The sequence below is a fragment of the Emys orbicularis genome, chromosome 8 (genome assembly GCF_028017835.1).
Source record: "Emys orbicularis isolate rEmyOrb1 chromosome 8, rEmyOrb1.hap1, whole genome shotgun sequence".
Taxonomy (NCBI): domain Eukaryota; kingdom Metazoa; phylum Chordata; order Testudines; family Emydidae; genus Emys; species Emys orbicularis.
Genome location: NC_088690.1, coordinates 113,041,325 through 113,061,283, shown reverse-complemented (window position 1 = coordinate 113,061,283; position 19,959 = coordinate 113,041,325). Strand labels below are relative to the sequence as shown.

Sequence of the window (19,959 nt, the reverse complement as noted above, 5' to 3'; positions counted from 1 at the left end):
TGCCGAACACGGCGCAGTCACGCACAGCACCAACTCCAGCACTCGGCGGGAGAATCAAACATCCAGGAGATGCACCAGCACGCTGCTAGGCTGGGCCCTGCCAGATCCACCCCCTTCCCCGGCCGCACTGCACTGGCCCTGCAGGACTGGGAAGGGCAAGGACCACGCAGAGCAGAGGCAAAAGTGGCTGCTTGGCTTTGGCAGGGGAAGATAGCGAGTCCAGTTAGCCCCGTAGGCCATGGCTGCTAAGCCCTTGCCCACTCCTTGACCCAAAGCCCCAGTGGCCGAGGACCATGGCTTGGGGGAGTTGCCAAGAGCAGGCCCTGGGCTCCAGGACTGACGCTCACGGTGTGGAAGCGAGTTGAAATGTGGACAGTTGCAGAGGGTGGTGCCGGCAGACCAGCCGCCAGCTCATGCCAAGGTGCCCCCCTCTCCCCTGAACACGGACATGGACAGCCCGAGCAACCTGGCTCACCGGACACGTATCAGAATGAGCAGAAGGGGGTTAGTGTTTCGGCTTAGGCGTGTGCATTGCAGCCTGCGTTAATCTCACTTGTAACAGCTGCAGCTCATAGGCCAAGGTGATAGTGGAGTGTTGGAGTGAAATTCACCAGATAGGAGGGGCATTAACTGGTGGGAAGGGCTGGTTCCCCACAGGTGCCAGGTCCACCCCACAGGGAAGGCCCAGCGACACCAGAGGGACAAGAGTGGAATGTTAAAGGGAACAAGACTTGGTTGTTTTCTTCCCCCACCCCCATAAGAACGGCCGTACTGGGTCAGACCAAAGGTCCATCCAGACCAGTATCCTGTCTACCGACAGTGGCCAATGCCAGGTGCCCCAGAGGGAGTGAACCTAACAGGTAATGATCAAGTGATCTCTCTCCTGCCATCCATCTCCACCCTCTGACAAACAGAGGCTAGGGACACCATTCCTTACCCATCCTGGCTAATAGCCATTAATGGACTTAACCTCCACGAATTTATCCAGTTCTCTTTTAAACCCTGTTATAGTCCTAGCCTTCACAACCTCCTCAGGCAAGGAGTTCCACAGGTTGACTGTGCGCTGTGTGAAGAACTTCCTTTTATTTGTTTTAAACCTGCTGCCTATTAATTTCATTTGGTGGGCCCTAGTTCTTGTATTATGGGAATAAGTAAATAACTTTTCCTTATCTACTTTCTCCACATCACTCAATTTTATATATCTCTATCATATTGCCCCTTAGTCTCCTCTTTTCCAAGCTGAAGAGTCCTAGCCTCTTTAATATCTCCTCATATGGGACACCTTCCAACCCCCTAATCATAGACTCACAGAATATCAGGGTTCGAAGGGACCTCAGGAGGTATCTAGTCCAACCCCCTGCTCAAAGCAGGACCAATCCCCAATTTTTGCCCCAGATCCCTAAATGGCCCCCTCAAGGATTGAACTCACAACCCTGGGTTTAGCAGGCCAATGCTCAAACCACTGAGATGAGGCAACCATATCTGTATGCAGTATTCAAGATGTGGGCGTACCATGGATTTATATAAGGGCAATAAGATATTCTCCATCTGATTCTCTATGCCTTTTTAATGATTCCTAACATCCTGTTTGCTTTTTTGACTGCTGCCGCACACTGCGCGGACATCTTCAGAGAACTATCCACAATGACTCCAAGATCTTTCCAGATTAGTTGTAGCTAAATTAGCCCCCATCATATTGTATGTAGAGTTGGGGTTATTTTTCTCCAATGTGCATTACATCCCCCTGCCCCCCCGAGTCTTGCAAGTGAATTCCTCCCATCAGCTGGGTGTGTAACTCCCAGCAGGAGGGGGAAGGGCCTGAGGAAACGGGGGTGATTGCGACTTGGGCTCTGGGGCCAAGGCATACTAGGCCTTGGCCAAAGAGCCCTGGTGCTGCAGAGCTCGCTTATGACAGGAGCTGATCCCTGCTGAAGCTTCACCTGGGAACTCATTGGTGAGAGGTTTCAATAACTCCTTTCTTTTCCCTGGATAATAAACGTGTAAATAATTACAGGCTTGGCTACAAGCCTTGTCCTTGCGGTGAGATCTAGGGGGCAATGGCCTGGGGTAAGCGACTGGCCCTCGGGGAGTGAGAGCAGCCGGAACAGAGCTGAGATTCTTGGTGTAAGAGACCATCAGAGCGGCACACCCAGGGGCGTGGCTGACTCCATGGCCAGGCTAGGGTAGGGACGGAGAAGTTTACACTGGGGGGCTGGTTGGGGAAGTCTCAGCAGAGAACTCTCAGCCAATTTTGGGTCTGGGCCACGAGAGCATCTCCTCAGGCAGGCTTTTCGCCCCAAAGCTGCAGGCAGTGGGCTGGCTGAGTTACAGCAGCTCTCTCCCTGGCCAGCACTTTCAGCTCCAGCCCTGCAGAGCGAGCCCAGGGACCTCAGCTGGCGGCGGTAAGGCCCAATGGGAACCCAGCTGGCAGCAGCCCCTTGCAAGCCTTGGCTCGGAGGTCAGGCCGTTAATAAGCTAATCACAGGGGTGACAGTACAGCCTCCTGCCCCTGGTGGAGCAGCGTTTCTCCATGGAACAGGCTTCCTTCCCCCTGGCAGCGTGGGGAGCCCCAGGGGACCTGCCCCAGCAGCAGCAAAGTGCCCAGAGTGCTGTAGAAATGCTCCTACACCCCCCTCCCCCGGAGGGAGACAGCCAGGGAAACACGCAGGTTAAGTGACCCCCAGGCCCAGCTCTGCACTGGGCCAGGAGGCCCAACTGGAGGCTGGCTCTAGGCAGCTGCCAGCGATAACCGTCCACTGGGGAATCCCATTTCCCCCCAAGCTCCCCTGCCAGCAGGGGATTTGCACGGACAGGACAGCTTGATATGGACTCTGCACCCGCCCCATACACCGACATGCACAGGGCAGGGCCTAGCCACTGCTGCAGCTCTTAGCCCGGAGCAGCTGGCACATGCCCAGCTAGGTTCCAACAGGGGAGGTGGGGCACAGGGGAGACTTGCTCCCACGCTCCGGGCCAGTCTCAGTGCTCAGCCGGAGGCAGGCACTGGGGTTACCTGCCATAAGACTGCCCTGGCCCTAGAGGTGAGGGGGCTGCCAGCTGGTCGCACACTCCCTGCTCAGTTTCACCTCCTTCAGCAGGGATGGCTGAATTGTGACCTGGAACGTAGAGAAGCAAGACATCAGCCAGCCCTGCAGTGCAGCATGGCACTGCCTAGCCCACTACCTGGGCAGCGCTGGCATCTCCTGTGCTGACCCCTAGGCAGAGGGGCTGCGTAACCAGCGCTGCACTAGGCCTGGGCTGAGGGAAAACACCAGCTCTCCCCCTCCTCTGCTGCATCCCGACATTCACAGGCAAGCGCTGGGGAGCAGCGCCTCGCTGCGGACAGACTTCACACAGGATGTTGATGCTGGCCTGGAGCCTGACTGCTGCAAACGGCACAAAAGCTAAAGCAATTTAGCCGTGTCCCCTTCCTCCTGCACCTGCCAGGGTAGCTCAACACACCCCTGAAGGCACCGGGGGTGCGGGGGTGGGGGGAGAGAACGACTAGGTGGGCGTCTTTCCTTGGCTTCCCATGACGACGGCTGGGTGACGGGACCAGGTCTGCTTTGAACAATGAACTGAGCTGGACCGTGCTGGGCCTCACGCTGTGGCTGTGAAAGATGCCGTGGTACTCTGAAAGAGTTGCGACGTGGACTCTGCTGTGCCAGCCACATGGAACCAGTGTCCTCACAGCTTCCCAATGCAACTCTGTGACAGTCACGCTGGCTACGACGTGCTCTTACCTTGTGGTGATAGCTACTAAAGCAGGTTTCACCCTATAGACTTATATGGTGCTTGGGAATCCACCCAGGGGAAAGAGACCTTGTGACCCTGCTAAGCTGCTCTCCCTTTCCCCAGGGGCCCTAGCTCCGACCCCCACTGTTTACAGAGGAGACAGGAGGGCTCTGACACCAACAGGAGGTAGATGTCAGGGGCTTGGCTTAGACTGGCGGGGACCCCTGCTGCCCCCTCAGCACAGCTGCTCTGTAGCATTCTGGAGTTGCAAGGGTCAGACCCTGAGCTGTAACAAGGATGCTGAGAAGATCCTGAGTTCCCCATGTGCTGTCTGTCTGTGCCACCCCAGGGCAAGTCTGCAGCACAGGCAGAACAGTCACTTTCCAATCCTGCAGTATTTCCATGGGGCAGAGTCCTTCCCATCCCTGAGCAGCTCCAGACCCCGGCAACCACATCTGTATTAGAACAAGCCACCTCTGACTCCGGGGATACCCCTGTGCTGTGTCTGCACTCATTACACCAGGCTCACCCCTCGGGGGGAGCAAAGCATCCTGGGAACCAACTCGCTCTAGCCAGAGACTCCAAGGCAGCAAGTCCCAAGCTCCCCTACCAATTCCGGGCTGGGGAGACAATGGAACGGAGACACCGAAAAGGAGAATCCTGCTTTACACTCTCAGACAAGGCAGCGGGTGGGTGTTTTTTTCAAATGGGCATGAAGCAAATGGAAATGCATGGAAGTCAGCCCATCCCTCTCCCCAGCTGAGCCAGTGTGAAGATCAAGTTATCACAGTACTGGTATTTGCCTGTCCTTCAAGCTGTGAAACACTTTCTTATCAAGACATAGCCTCTTAGCTACCACAAATAAAATGCAATACAGGGCAGGATAATCCAGATTCTACACTCAGAGCAAAGCAAGGAAGCCACCCCATTCCCCCTCTGCTCTCTCATATTGCACATGCCCATTGTGTGCCGTGCTGTCAAGGTTAGAACATACACCTGGCCTACAGGACAAGGCCTCAGCATAGTGCCGAGCCCTGAAGAATCAAGGCCAGTTAAAGGAAGGCTCTACCCAGCCGGAGTCTGGTAGATCAGGATACCTGCCTGACCCATCAGTCATGGATAAACTAGCTGCCTCACACTGCAGGGCATACGCTGAGTGGCAGCACCTCGCAGAGGAATGCTGCTGTCACAACACAGGGCCAATCGGTTATTTGATATGCAGAGCAGCTGGCAAGCTCTACGCCTGGGCATAGCCAGGCAGGAATGAGGAGAGAGACTGGACTAGGCTAAGTCTGGTCCCTTGATGCACAAGAACATTGTCCCGCTGTGAGTGGGACGTACACATGCTGAACACCAGCACAGCTGTGCTGTCTGTCCCACCACACGCCGCCTCAAGCCTGGGAAGAATAGGACGTATTCTCTTGCAACTGCCCAGGCCAACCCAGCCAGGAAACATGTTTGGCACAAGTTTTGCAACAGTGAAAGGGGAAGCAGCTTCCAGATTTGGACTCTCCCTTAACTCACCCAGTGGCTGCCCTGGCTGGCAACCAGCTACAGGTCATCACCCCACAGCAGCAGTGTAAGAAAACCCATCACTAACTGGGTTTCAGCCCCAATATGCCCTGGGCTGCAGTAACCCAAGATGGCAGGCTGACAAAGATACACTTTGGCTGACCAGTGTGGCTCTCCCCAGCCTGCTTTTCTGCCACGGGTATGAACACGAACTGCAACAGCAAATACACACACACACACGACACACAAACAGTAACACTCTATTGAGAGCTTATCCTGGGGAAACAGCAGCTACGTAGACACTGGGTATCAGACGAGGCAGCACTGGCAGTGAATTGTACCCCAGACTGGGCGGGAGCAGAGCCGCACACTGCTCCCGTGATGCTGGTGTTAACGCACAGTGCCTGCCTGCCGCCAGGCACTCTGGAGACTGGCACAATGAGACTAGAGCTAGCTAGAAAGCAGCACAGTATGGGAGTGTGCACAATGCAGTGTTTCCTTCAGTCTGTTAGCGTTTACTGCTCATTAGTGAGTCTGACGTTTGGACGGGCTCTTCGGGACACTAAGCAGCCTACAGGCGCCTGAGTACGGCAGGACTGGGAAGCGCTGGGCAGAGCCGCAGCCGCCTATTCTAGTGTGAACGCAGGTTAGGCTGCCGAGGAGAGCTGCAGCCTGGATTGGGGGCGGGGAAGGTGCTAGCTCAGAGATTAGCATCCAACGTGGTCCCCTTGCTTTGTGTGTTCACTTCCCTGGTGCTGGTCACCTTGGATACGCCTTGGAGCCCAGGCCAGCTCCCAGTCTTATGCTAACGTGAGCTGCTTCACACAGGGCTCAGGGAGAAAGTCAATGGCCTGGATTCTTAATCCCAACCACCTGAGAAGCGGTGCCTCCACAAAGCAGTAACGCCTCTAGCCCAACCACCACTCCCCCCAGCCTTGGCATACATACAGCATCCACAGCTGTAACACTCCCGCCCATCGGCTCAGGAAGTCACTGTCCAAATGCGTCGCAGAGGCTGGGCATGTCTCCCTCCTGTAGAGAAATGGACGTCAGCAGCACGACAGACCTGCACAAGATGTGGGAAGCCCCAGGATCCAACACAAGCCTCACGAGAGATGAGAAGAGGGAGGACAGCCAGACGGGGGCTTGCCAAGGCCTGGTATAGGGAAGGGGTGTCAGACAGAACACGTGGACAGCCCAGCTGGGGGTGTGCAGCAGCTTAGCAGAGACTAAAAGGAAAATACCTCAATTGAAGGAAAAAATACCACACAAATGTGATCTGAGATTCAAAGCCACCTTAGCCCTTCCTTCGGGGGTCTCCTCTACCGAGTCTGGGAGCATTCTCCCAAGGAGCTCAGCCTTGCTAGCACCACATCAAGATTTGCTACCAGCTTTAGGTTCTGAATGAAGAACACCTGATTCATCCATTTCCTCTACCAGATGGACATGAATGTTTGACATAAAAGAAACTTGTGCAAGGAGGGTTTGAAAGTTTCCTTCCTTTCAAGTGAAAAGCACCAGGAGTGGAGGCCAATGGGGTCCTGAGAGTTCTCTGGAGACCCAGCAGCTTGTACTTTCTACTTCTTCGAGGGCCCTGCCAGCTCCCTGTTTTAGCAGCAGGTTTTGTATGCCATACATAGTAACTATGGAAAGAGACCACTAAATCTGACACTCCAGAACCAACATCTGCAGAACTACAGAAAAACCCTACTGGCACTCAGTGGACCAAGAAACTTTGTGCACAAACCCAACTGGGGGAGGGGGGCAGGAAGAAACACAGCTCTAGGATTTCCCAGTCTAAGCCTGGGCAAGGCTAATCTGTCGGTGTAGCGAAGCGTCCAATCCACACCTCACCTCCTAGCCATTGCCCTATGAGAGCCGGGAGCCTTCCTTCGGTGACAGATACCCCCTGGCACAGGGTGTTGGCTCATCGGACGCAGGAATTCCATGCTGTTTGTTCTAGGTGAGGGAGGAGGTGTCCTTGAGACAGGCTGTTTGCGGCTGTTGGACCCTGCCTGTACCAGACACATCCTCGCCCCACCAGCCACACAGGAAGAGACTGCACAATGAGAACCGCTCTTGGGGAGCGAGGTCCTGCTGTCCAACGTCTGCTTCTGCTGGATCCTTCGTCAAAGAGACGTCCAGCCCTGGGGCTGATCGACAGGCGCACACGGGAGGGAACGGCTTTGCTTATCCAGAGGGATAATGAGGCCACTGTGGGCTGGCAAAGAATGCTCGTTCTTGGGCCCCTGACAGCTCCAAGAACAAGGCTGCAGATTGCTCTAGAAGTCCTGGCTGAAGTAACTGTAGCCCCCAGGGGCAGTTGACTCCTCCCGAACATACTGCTGCCTTGGGAACCGTCCTACGCTGGGCACTGCTCCTGGCATCCTGCACAGTGAATGGAGGGGAAGAAAGGGAGAGTAGACATAGTCAGAACCACTCTGGAGTCTGGCAGCTATCATTGCAAAACAAACACTGCCATCATTAGCCACGCCCCTACTGCAGCTGGGCAGCATGCTTACATCGAGGCAATGTGCTTTCAAGTGACCTATTTACAGAACTACGCACAAATGTCAGCACCCAGTACTTGTTCGCTACCGTGTGTTTACAGCGCCACTCGAATGTCTGTCGAGTGTTTCCATTATAAACCAAGTTTCCTTGTTTTCTTCTCAGTTCGGTTGTAGAATCCAACTTGGAGCTGGCAGCAGCAGACCAATAGCCGCTTAAAATAGATCAGTTACAATGGCCGCAAAGACTGGCAACCCTGGAATTTGTGCTCCTGGGAGCTAAAAGCAGCTTACTGCTGAACTACACTGTTGTAAGGGTTTTTTTCTGTAATGGGGATAATTATTGCTCTGCGTCACTAGAGAAAGAGCAGAGTTTTTCTGGACAAATTTTGTGACATTGTTCTTTGGACTAGCACTGAAGGGCCCTGTGTGGTGGTAGACAAGCGTCTTTGTGGGTGTTCTAAGCTACAGAAAGGTAGGATGTATGCAGTGTAAGGAGTTGGAGTGGGTCCCACTTGTGTTTTCTGTGAAGAACGTCGCAGATTTGAGGGCTCTACAAAATGGCTACCAACATTTAAGAAGTCACTAAAAGAAGCCCTGGCTTAAAAGTGCCAGCAGGTGTTAGTCCTATTTCAGCAGCAGAGGCTGTGAAGCTCATTCGCAATGCACATCCCACCCCTCTGCCTGGAAGTGCAATGCCCCAGTGCAAGCAGCCAGCTCCAGCTCACCAAGTACACATGGAACACGCGCTGGTGAAGGATCTGTGTGAGACCACAAGCACCCACATTCCAATTGGAGGGAGTCACCAACGGCCTCCTGCCCCCCCAAAGTGTCCTGAGCTTGTACAAATGCAAACAGGGTCAGAACTAAGGCCAAAATGCTGGGCAGGCGGAGCCCTCAGCACCTTGCACTGCAAAGGCTGGGCACCTCCTCAGCGCAGCGTCCTGCCTTGGGACACTGTCAAACCTTTCTGTCAGAGGAGTTTGCCTGTGCTGGAGTATTCCCCCCGTAACAAAACCCGTGGAGGGGCTGCTATTCCCTATGGTACAGAAAGGGGGGTGAAGCACCTTCCTTCTGCCTGTCCCCATTCCCAGATCTTTCCGAGCATCCCTGGGACACGTGGTTGGACAGCAGGTTTCCACCATGGAGATTTCCTACTACTGAGCTCCCCTCCCTTTCTAAGGAACACTTCACCCTCCCAGTTTGGCTTCGTTATGAGCACCCTCTAATTTAAAGCTCAGAATCAGGGCTCCCAAATGTTTGTGGTATAATTTATCCAATGTTTGCCTAGCAGCCTATGCTTGTGGAAATCGTTCTCAGGTCAGTAATACACTACTTAGAGCAGGTAATTTGGTGTGCCTGGTTACAGTACACTTAGTGCTACTGTCTGTGACTGAATGTGCCAACTCCAGGCAGGGCAGCAGAAAAAGCTGGAGCTGCAAACAGCTCTCCGGCTAGGTTCTCTTCAGATCAAAAGCTTTATTGCTCCAGAAATGTTGCTCGACAGAAGGAAGGCTAGACAACTTGACCTCAAGCGTCCATGCATATGGGACATCTGCCTGATGTTATATGGCTTACTTATACAGACGCTCCCCGACTTACGCAAGCGCTCCATTCCGGAACACCTTGCGTAAGTCGAATTTTGCGAAGTCGGGAACGTATACGACAATTATGCAAAAAAAAAAAAAAAAAAAAAGTACGGAACTTTTCCCATAAGTCCGGATTTGCGTAACCTGGGGAGCGTTTGTACAGCCAACCCGCTCATCAGTTGCTTGTGTTTTTGGTTCACAGCTGGCAAACAGCTCTCATATGTAGGGCCCTACCAAATTCATGGTCCATTTTGGTACATTTCATGGACATAGGATTTTAAACATAGTAAATTCCATGATTTCAGCTATTTAAATCTGAAATGTCACTGTGTTGTAATTGCAGGGGTCCTGACCCAAAAAGGAGTGGGGGGGGGGGGGGAAGAGAAGAGAGGAAGGAGAGTCACAAGGTTATTGTGGGGGGAGGGTGGCCACACTGCTACCCTTACTTCTGCACTACTGCAGGCAGCAGCGCTGCCTTCAGAGCTGGGCAGCTGGAGAGCGGCGGCTGCTGGCTGGGTGCCCAGCTCTGAAAGCAGAGCCCGGCCAGCAGCAGCGCAGCAGTAAGGACGTCATGGTACGGTATTGCCAGCCTCACTTCTGCGCTGCTGCCTGCAGAGCTGGGCTCTCAGTCAGCAGCCGCCGCTCTCCGGGCACCCAGCGCTGAAGGCAGCAGCGACGAAGGGTGGCATGGTGCGGTATTGCCACCCTGACTTCTGCGCTGCTGCCTGCAGAGCTGGGCTCTCAGTCAGCAGCCGCCGCTCTCCGGGCACCCAGCGCTGAAGGCAGCAGCGACGAAGGGTGGCATGGTGTGGTATTGCCACCCTCACTTCTGCGCTGCTGTTGGCAGGGCACCGCCTTCAAAGCTGGGCAGCGGGCCAACAGTCGCTGCTCTCAAGGCAGTGCAGAAGTAAGGGTGGCAATACCACAATCCCCCCTAAAATAACCTTGTGACCCCCCTGCAACTCCCTTTTGAGTCAGGACTCCCAATTTGAGAAACGCTGGTCTCCCCCGTGAAATTGGTAGAGTATAGGGTAAAAGCACATAAAAGACCAGATTTCATGGTCCGTGACGAATTTTTCAAGGCCGTGAATTTGGTAGGGCCCTACTCATATGCTAGTGCGGCACCATGGATTGGCCTGTAGGGGGAGCTCTCTAAGCAAAACTGACCAGAGTGTAAACTGCAGTGTAGTCGTAGCTGTGTCAGTCCCAGGATGAGACACACAAGGTGGGGGAGGGAATCTTTTATTGGATTAACTTCTGTTGGGGACAGAGAGAGAGAGACATGCCTTCAAGCCACACCACTCACTCTACCTTGAATGGTCCCAGACACTAGGTGTTAACTATTGATGCTAAACAATCTGTTCCACCTCGCATTTAGCAGTGACCCTAGGAGCACCTTTTCCAGACCTGAAGAGGAGATCTGGGTGGCTCAAAAGACTCTCTCTGACCAACAGAAGCTAGTCCCATAAAAGATCCCCCCCCCCCCCGTATCTGTGTAAACAGACACTAGTGGATCTCTGTCTTAAAAGGAAGCGCACAAATTTGCACAAAGTGCATCATGTTGGTTGCGAGTCACACTGAACCAGTGCTTCCAATTCAATGGCATGAAATGTAACTATACAATGTAACTACTGCCATTGTAAATGCATTTAAACCAAAGATCACTTACTGATTCTTGTGTTTGAAGCCGCTGATGTGAGCTTGGTACTGCTCTATGGAATTCAGTACTATATTACATGTGTTGCAGGGGTACCCCTTCCCAGCTGAAACAGACATCAATGTTAACAAACAGCTATCCAATCACTTGGTGCCTGAGGTAGAAATAAGCAAGATCAATCAATCAACTGGACACACCAGTGAAACAGTTGCTAAACAGAAATAAACGGCATGTAAAATCCAGCACTCTGATTGGCTGAGGAGATAGAGACCTTGTTATCTGCCCCCACCAATGGAGCCTTAGCAGAGGCCACAGCCATTTGGGGAAGAGCGTGCCAAGCCAAAACCGTCGTCTCCAATCAGAGGGCAGGTTTCTTCATTATAAAATGCATTGTAATGTTTGAGATCATTCATGCTCTTTCAATGGCCTGGGGTAGGGTTTGAGAGTTTTCAGTCCAAAATCTGACAGCAATGCCTCTGCAACTCCACTTCTCTCCATCTGTACATCTCAGTTTCAGAGAGGGACCGTTGTAATTTTTCGACTTGAAGGGAAACAGCACCACACAAGATTACATACACAACGCCAAATTTAAGATACAGCATGACACGCTGTAGGCCATCCCTCAGTCACACATTAAGCTCTGTCCTGAAGCATTTGATCTGCAGTTTGTGTATCATTCAACCGTAACTCTTTCCTGTTGGTAGCTGTCCCGGATACATCAGTGCTCTTGGGTAAGATGTCAAACTCCAGCTGGAGTGAGAGTTCTGGAACTTTTACTGGACGTCAGATGCTGAGCACAAGGAAGTGGGATCAGAAGTGGAAAATATGGCACAGTGTAGGAGGCTAGTGCAGGGGACAACTGCACAGAGTTTTGTCTAAGATGAAAATTGCTGTGTATATTCCCAGCTCAGCCCCTCAGGCTGCAAGCTCCTTGGGGCAGGGCCTCAGTCTGTTTGCTAAAGTGCCATGCACAAAAATAATAAAAACAGGTATCTTAAGAAACAACTAAGAGGCCAAGAACACACACCTCAGACAACATAACTAAGGGAGAAAAATAGCAGTACAATGACCAACAGTGCGAAGGGCAATGCAGCACACACTCCTTACAATGCTGATGTACTGTCAAGATTTTGGACTGAGGTCATTTAGCTTTGAGACCAGTGATCTGGAGTCAGATTTTAAGAGCCAGAAGGGACCATTACGATCGCCTAGTCTGCACTCCTGCATAACCTAGGCCAGAGAATTTCACTCCACCCCACTTCCTTATGGGAAGATACTCAAGTTAAAGCGATTTAAACGGCATCTCTGCCACCCTACACTGGTTGTGTTTAAAGGGAGCTTTTTAAATTGTGAGGTACCTAAAGTTACCAATATAAAAAAGTGAAGATTTTAGATGTGCCTGCTGGCTAATCAGGTACAGCCCCAAGATAGGCAGTCCAGGGAGATAACTGGAAGGACCATGCGAGGGAAGATGCCAGAGCCTCCACGAAAGAACGGAGCCCAGATTTCATGGAGGGAAGCATGGGTGTATGACATCTGAAAGAGCTAGATAGCAACTGTACAAAGATCCGACAGCTGCAGGAGTTGGACAAAAATAGACAAGAAAGTAGCTCAGACCAATGCTCTTTGTGCTGCATATCAGAGTGGCTCCCGATTGCAGCCCAGACTCTGAAATCGTGTTTCTGATAGGTTAAATGCAACATGAGATGTGACAGACATTACAGGTGCCTCAAACATCCCATGGAAGATTACAGCACAGTCTCTCTACCCAAAGATCGCAGGGTCACAGCATCCACCTGCACCGGATAGGATCAGAATTTAAGTGACTTCACGTTGTCTTTATTTGAGCCACAACAAAAGAATGACACTAAACCAGGGCTCTACTATTAGGGAAGGGGCAGATTTTTAGACCATCAGATCACTCCATTGCCTGGCCACCTCTAGTCGAATGTGGAAATCATGTGCTGTTGGCATCTTTAATCTTACTGCTCCAGGGGCAGGGAAGCTGCTTAGTATCAGCGACACCCATTACTTGTTAGTGCCAGCAGTGCCTGAAAGGTGACATGCGAAGGGTTAAAATCTGGGCTTGTGCCCTTTTACATCTCTTTAGAATAGGGCCCGAAATTGAGGTCTATTGAAAAAGATTTTCTTCTGGCTGTTATTTTTTATTTTCAAAGTATCAGGAATGTAAAGTCTGGTTTCTCTGGTGTGAGGAGGTGCAGTGGGAGGCACAGAGGAGTTTATTGTGAGCTTTTAAATACCTTCACTCCATCTTAACAGAGACTCTGTACTCAACCCTGTTTATAAACAGCAGTTAAACGAGAACAGGATTTTAAACAGACTACAAATCCCTCTCAATAGCTCAGCTTTCCCTCCAGCATGTGCTGGGATGAAGCAAGCACACTACCTCATCAGATGGGACTGGAAAGACTAGTGTCAAAACAGGCAGAAAAACCTGTCACAGTCCCTATGTATGCACCATAGAGCAGCAAGACTAGTACAAGCCCAGTATTTTCTCCCCTGGCAGGGCATCTTGAAAGGTACCTTTGGAGCATTGATTGCCATCTTTATAGTTCCATTTAGGGATCAATCCACTTAGCTAGAAGTTCAACTTGCTCCCAAGATTCCTCAGAATCTTTAAATCTTGAAACTTTACATCTAGACAGACAATAGCCACAACAAATTTCAACCCCAAGTTAATTACCAACTGCTAAGGTAATACCTCAAGCAATAACAGGAGTTTATAATGGAAACACCAACAATCCTACCTTAAAAAAAAAAAGTGTGTAATTTGTTGCAAGTCTCACTCTATTCTCTTCAAAAAGCTGTCAATCCCAAAGCTTTCACACACCCACTGCGAGACCCTCCCACCCCATCCTTCAGCCACTTTAGTAAGCTTGGCTGCCCAGGACTCACCCATGGAGGAGGATGCAGGTGCATCAGAAGTACGACCATAGTGTGCCATCAGCTTGAGTTTGGTCTCTTGCTTTCTGTGTTTCTTGCCTACGTAATGCTGTTTTGCCATGAGCGGATTGTTGAAAGTGGCATGGCAGAGGCTGCAGAACTTGTCTGGGTCAGAAGTGTTCTGGTTCTCCTCGTTGGAAGATACAGCGGAGGGAGGGAAGTTAGCTGGGCATTTCTGTGGAGGCATCGTTACTGTAAAACGAAACAGAACACCAATTACCAATATTCAGAGATGTACAAACTAAGCAACCAGAGTCAGTCTTTGGAATTTTCAGTTTGTTTCTACAGAGAAGGGCTTTTGACAGAAGTTTTGCTGAAGACTTTTCATTTGGATCTGCATCCATCTCTTCCTTTCATATCCCATCATTAAACACCAAATGGTAAGACAAGTCAGAGTTTCCAAGTTAAATCAGAACTGCAGATCCTCCTTGACATTCACCTGGCCATATCTTGGAGCACAGCAGGCCAACAGTGACATGTTTAAAGAAACTGGAAACAAATCACCTCCCACCCACAAGGATGTCAGTCACTCCCAGCAAATGGAAAAAGGGGACAATACAGAACAGAGCAAACCCTCCCATAATGCACTTTGAGTCATTTCCTTTCAATGGTACGATATATAAACTGTGTGTGGATCCTGCACCATTAGTCAATAGTAGCCTTGCCACCAACTTTCTCGGAACAGGACTGAGCCCGATTAAACGAATTCATAGACAAATGCACACAGTTCCATTGCTGTATGATGGACACATGCAACGTACTCTTATGCCACAGTGATAGGCACCTTCAAAATATCTGAGCGCGCTCCCCCAGTGAGCTGCCGGAAAGTGACTTGTCTCCTCATGAGCACCCCTGTATAAAGTCTCCTTATCTGACCCAACGGAGGCTCCAAGGGGTAAGAATGCCAGATGGGACCCAGAAGTCGACTCTCTCTGCATGCATTGCACATGGAGAACTAGGCACTCCAGTTGCTCCAAATTAGAATTGCCTTTCTTAAAGCAAGCTTCAGGGCAATGCAAGTCTACAAAATGGACTACCAAAAGGGGGAACAGAGTTGTTGGCACGTGTTTCACCAGGCTGCCACATGCTTCTGATTTCTAACAGCACTCGTATCACTAGGAAAGCATTAGCACCCTAATGCCAATGGGTCCAGAGCTGGAGCAAGGTACTCAGCCACCCTCTAATCTAGAAATCATGATGTGAAGGGAGTGGAAAGATCACCTACTTGTGCTGCTCCTCACAGGACACCCATACAAATACCGCAGACAGCCATACCTTCCACTCTGGGGGACTGCTGCTTCAGCTTCAGGTTCTTGGCATGAGTCTTGCCTAAGTAGTGAGACATGGCCACAACGGGAGAGGAAAAGGTCATGTTACAGATGGGGCAGCATTTGTTCCTGTCTTCTCCATTGCTGCTCTCCTGTTCGCAAGAAGGAACATTGACGTTTGAGAATCTGAAGCAATCAGATATATTCAGTTGTCAAGGCCAAGGAATTTGGTGCAGCTTCATACCTTCCTTTGAAGAACAGTGCTCTCATTTCTGACTAGTCTCACTTTCATTGGGAAGTGGCACATTTTGGTAAGCTATTATGACCCAGAGGAGTTGAGGACAAGGTAGTTGGCAGCATTGGTGTAGGTTCCCAACCTATTCTCTACAAGGTATGGACCAAGCAATACAAGGCATTGCAGCCAACTCTGTCATCTCTAATTCAAAGCTACTTGACTAGGTTCTTGACTAGGTTAACAGTGTCTATTTTATTCATGTCTGAACCTAACACCACACACACAGATCCTCCTTTTATACTCCTCCCTGCACTGTATATGCTATGTGGGCATATGCAAGAGGCTGGATTGGAGGTGATTAGGAATTAAAGCTGAAGCAGTGATAAAACTTGAATCTGTTACTCAAACTGCATAATCACCATGCAGACAGATTGTGGGAAATGTGTTGCCTTTACTGCCTTAAAGGCATCGTAAGCACCAGCAATGGGAACTTTGAGTAACAAGAGATCATCCAAAAAAGTAAACTCCAGCACTAGAATTAATTCACAGGACATGCTCACTGAAAGTCACATAGTCATTACATTTGTGACTGCTCTTAGTCACCTTTTACGCTCACCTGTCCTTCCAAACGTTGCTTCACAGCAGTACTACTCTCGTGGGGGTACACATTTGTTTAGGTTGCAGGTGTTCCACACACTGGCTAAGAGGTGTGCTCACTGCAGCAATGTGTAGCAACTAGAGGGCTCAGCTGTCCTCACTAAATTACCCAATCCCAACAATCCTCCCTCTGATGTATTCCATATTCCACTGCACCGGTCATGGAATATGTCTGCTAAGTCCCTGTCAATGAAGCACTCCTCAGCCCTTACAGGATGCTAGTCTTCTTCTAGAGCTCTGACCTGGGAGGCCCTGTAGTTTTCTACATTACCTGCTTGGTTTCCAGCTTTATCTTCTTCCCCTGACGGAGCTCCTCCTCGCCGTGAATCGACATGTACCGCCGCACTTTGTTTGCATGTTTTTTGCTCTGGCAGGGAGCGAGGAAGAAAATTGGGTTAATGTGCAACAAATATTCTATTCAATTACATCCAAAATAAGAAATCCAGCAACATCTTGCTGCCTGAAGTACCTGGTAATGAGCAAGCTTCTGGGACTCTGAGATGAGCACTGCGCTGCACACTTTACATTGAGCGTCTGTGAAAATGTGGCTGTTCTGTCTGATCATACGATCAACTGTGAAGAACAAAACATGGAAACGTGTTGCAGTTTAGTTTCAAACAAGGTAGCTATGACTTCAGGGTCCAGAGTCTTTTATACTAACACTGTGCCACTACTACCACCTTCAAATATCTGTCACAATAATGTAGTTAGGGGGCCTAGAGTCTTGGATGGGCATCTTTATTATTTTAAATCTATATGAGTAAATAATGTTTTCACCCCTCAGCTCATAGAGAGCCAAGAAGCGCACCCAAATCTACATCTCCCATGCTCTGGTGCTGGACATTTAGAGTAATTCTCCCCCAGGTTCCCAGTCAGGATGAGAGAGCACAGATGCATACAAATCAAGGAGGAAAGAATCACTAAGTCTTGAATCACTTTTTAAATTCCCTTCCCACTCTCGGGAGAAATTCAGATATCACCACCACAACTAAGGGCTAGTCTACACTGGCAGTGCTAAAGCGCTGCCGTGGAGTCACTCCCAGCACTCAGCGCTGGTGCACTGTCTACACTGGTGCTTTACAGTGCTGAAACTTGCTGCACTCAGGGGGGTGGTTTTTTCATGGGGGAGGGATAGCTCAGTTGTTTGAGCATTGGCCTGCTAAACCCAGGGTTGTGAGTTCAATCCTTGAGGGGGCAAAAACCAGTACTTGGTCCTGCTAGTGAAGGCAGGGGGCTGGACTCTCTGACTTTTCAGGGTCCCTTCCAGTTCTGTGAGATAGTACTATCTCCATATATTTAAAGTTGCAGCGCTGTAAAGTACCAGTGTAGACAAGCCCTAAGTAACTTAGGCACCGAATGCATTCTTCTGAGAGAACTAAAAATAGAGATTACCTTGAACCCCACTCTATCCTCAATCCTAAAGCAGACCTCACCTGTAGAGTGAGCAGGGGCTAAATAGACATTTTACACCTTTAGTACACTAGCGAATAAGAACAGTCCAATGTTAAGGGATGTGCAGCCACAGAAACACAACTCGGATAATTCACACCCCAAGAAAATCCATTGCAGACTATAACAATTCTAAAAATGAAAGAAAAAAAACCCAAGGAACATTTCACTTTGGGAAAACAGTAATTAAATCAGCATGGAAGTGTGAATACCAGGGAAGATTCAACCTTTGCTTGTGATCATCAATCCATGGTCAGTTTAAATATGGCTTCAAAGCTTTCATTAGCCTCCTCCTGTTACTGAGTCAATGGGCTAAAGACTGTGCAGCGGATATGTCAGACATAAGATTAAATTCCTCCAGTAAGGCCTGACATGATGTTAGGGAAGAGCAAAGTCATCCCATGGTCAGTGGCATCACGAAGGAGATCTAGGGCTCTCAACCTTTCCAGACTACCGTCCCCTTTCCGGAGGCTGATTTGTCTTGCACACCCCCAAGTTACATCTCACTTAAAAACTACTTGCCTACAAAACACAGAAGTGTCACAGCCACACTCGTGCTGAAAAATGTCTGACTTTCTCCTTTCACTATATACACATAAAACAAACCCACTGGGATACAGGTAGTGTCCTTACACCTACCGAGCGGTACAAACGAGTCAGTGTACGGAATGCGAGTCTGTCCTGACTTCGCTGGAGCGTGTTGTAAAACCAGGCCCCGCTCGAGCTGGGCGGATGTCCCCGGGGCACGGACCCGCGCTGGGACCGCCGGACCCGCGCACGGGGGGGGAGAACGAGCACGCCAGCGCCATGCAGCGGAAGCTGCGCGTTGGAGGAGGTTTGGGGGCAGCCGTGTCGCACCCGCGTCACGGACAGGCCGGGCTCGCTCTTCGCGCCGCGCCGCCCCGCCCCGCCCGGCGGCCCCGCTCGGCCCGGAACAGGCGCTAACGCAACGCGCGAGGCCGCGTGTCCCGGCCCCGCTGCTCCCAGCCCCCCGACAGCCGGGGCGGCTCGCGGCCCCACCCCGCGCGCTGGGCCCAGACCCACCTGCCTCCTTCCCCACCGGCAAGGCCGCAGCGTCCCCGTTGCTACCCGCCCCGTCCGCCATCTTCTACTAGCGCCCCGGCCGGCTCCGCCCCCAGCACGGAGCTATCGCGAGAGGGCCGCCGTTCTCGCGAGCTCCGCGCTGGTCTCCGGCGCCGGCGTGGGGCACGTGACGCAGGAGCCAGGCGGGGGCCTCCATGTTGGTTGTGGGCAGAGGCGGCCCGGGCGGGGTTGCCATGGGGACGGGGCGGCCTGTCCGAGGGCCCAGCTTGTGGCTGCGAAGGGCCAGGCCAGGCCCCAGCCTAGGGTTACCATACGGCCGGTTTTTCCCGGACATGTCCGGCTTTTCGGCACTCAAACCCCCGTCCGGGGGGAATTGCCAAAAAACCGAACATGTCCGGGTAAAATGCCGTCCGGGCACTTCCCCTCCCGCGGCTGCTCTGTGAGTCCTCCCCTCTCAGGCTTCGGCTCTGTAAGAGCCAAGCTGCCCGAGCCAGTGCTACCGGCTTCGGGCAGCCCGCCTTGCCTCCGGACCCCAGCCGCCGGCCGGGCACTTCTCCTCCCCGGCTCCAGCTGCTGTGCTCCGGCGGCTGGGGTCCGGAGGCAAGGCGGGCTGCCCGAGCCGGTAGCGCTGGCTCGGGCAGCTTGGCTCTTACAGAGCCGAAGTCTGAGAGGGGAGGAACAGGCAGCTGGATCCGGGGAGGAGAAGTGCCCGGCCGGCGGCTGGGGTCCGGAGGCAAGGGGGCTGCCCGAAGCCCGAGCGCTACCGGCTTCACCGTTTGCCGGGCAGCCTCCAGACCCTGCGCCCCCGGCTGGGCGCTTCCCCTTCCGGGCTCCAGCTGCGCTGGGCAAGCGCCGGCCGGGGGCGCAGGGTCTGGGGGCTGCCCGGCAAACCGTGAAGCCGGTAGCGCTCGGGCAGCCCTTTCCCCGTGGCTGGGAGGGAGGAGGGGGCGGAGTTGGGGCGGGGCTTGGGGTGGGGAAATGGGCGGGGCCAGGGCCCGTGGAGGGTCCTCTTTTTTTATTTTTTAAATATGGTAACCCTACCCCAGCCCAAGGTACCCAGCTGCCCTCCAGGCCCATGTGCCAAACCCATCCCGCAGGCCTGGGCCCAGCTGGCACCCCTGGAGCTGGGCGGCATGACCGCACCTGTGCTCTGCTTGGTTACAGGCCGCGCGGGAAATCCAGCAGCCAAGGGCCCATGCACCCCACCCCCGGGGCTGGCAGCCTCAAGTGTTCACAAATCACACACCTGGCTTCAAAACGGAATATAACGGTACGGATCCATTGCTGGGGGTGTGTGTCTTTTATTTGGGTTCTGAACCTCTAGGCCGCATCCACTTTTCTC

General features: G+C 51.9%; 1 protein-coding gene across 3 annotated transcripts; it reads right to left on the bottom strand.

Moving 5' to 3' along the window:
• Nucleotides 1-5,499: 5,499 nt before the first annotated feature.
• ZNF346 (zinc finger protein 346) lies at nt 5,500-18,688 on the bottom strand. Of its 3 annotated transcripts, XM_065409311.1 has the most exons (7): nt 18,618-18,688; nt 16,594-16,697; nt 16,396-16,491; nt 15,240-15,384; nt 13,917-14,156; nt 11,013-11,106; nt 5,500-7,635 (listed from the first exon to the last, which is right to left on the bottom strand). In XM_065409311.1, the coding sequence occupies exons 1-7, from the start codon at nt 18,676-18,678 to the stop codon at nt 7,530-7,532; spliced, it is 846 nt and encodes a 281-aa protein (XP_065265383.1). In that variant the 5' UTR covers nt 18,679-18,688; the 3' UTR covers nt 5,500-7,529. The 3 variants fall into 3 exon arrangements, with proteins under 3 accessions (XP_065265383.1, XP_065265384.1, XP_065265386.1); XM_065409312.1 differs by lacking the exon at nt 11,013-11,106 and having other exon boundaries at nt 7,540-7,635; XM_065409314.1 differs by lacking the exons at nt 5,500-7,635; nt 11,013-11,106 and adding an exon at nt 11,122-11,154.
• Between the last annotated feature and the right edge of the window lie 1,271 nt (nt 18,689-19,959).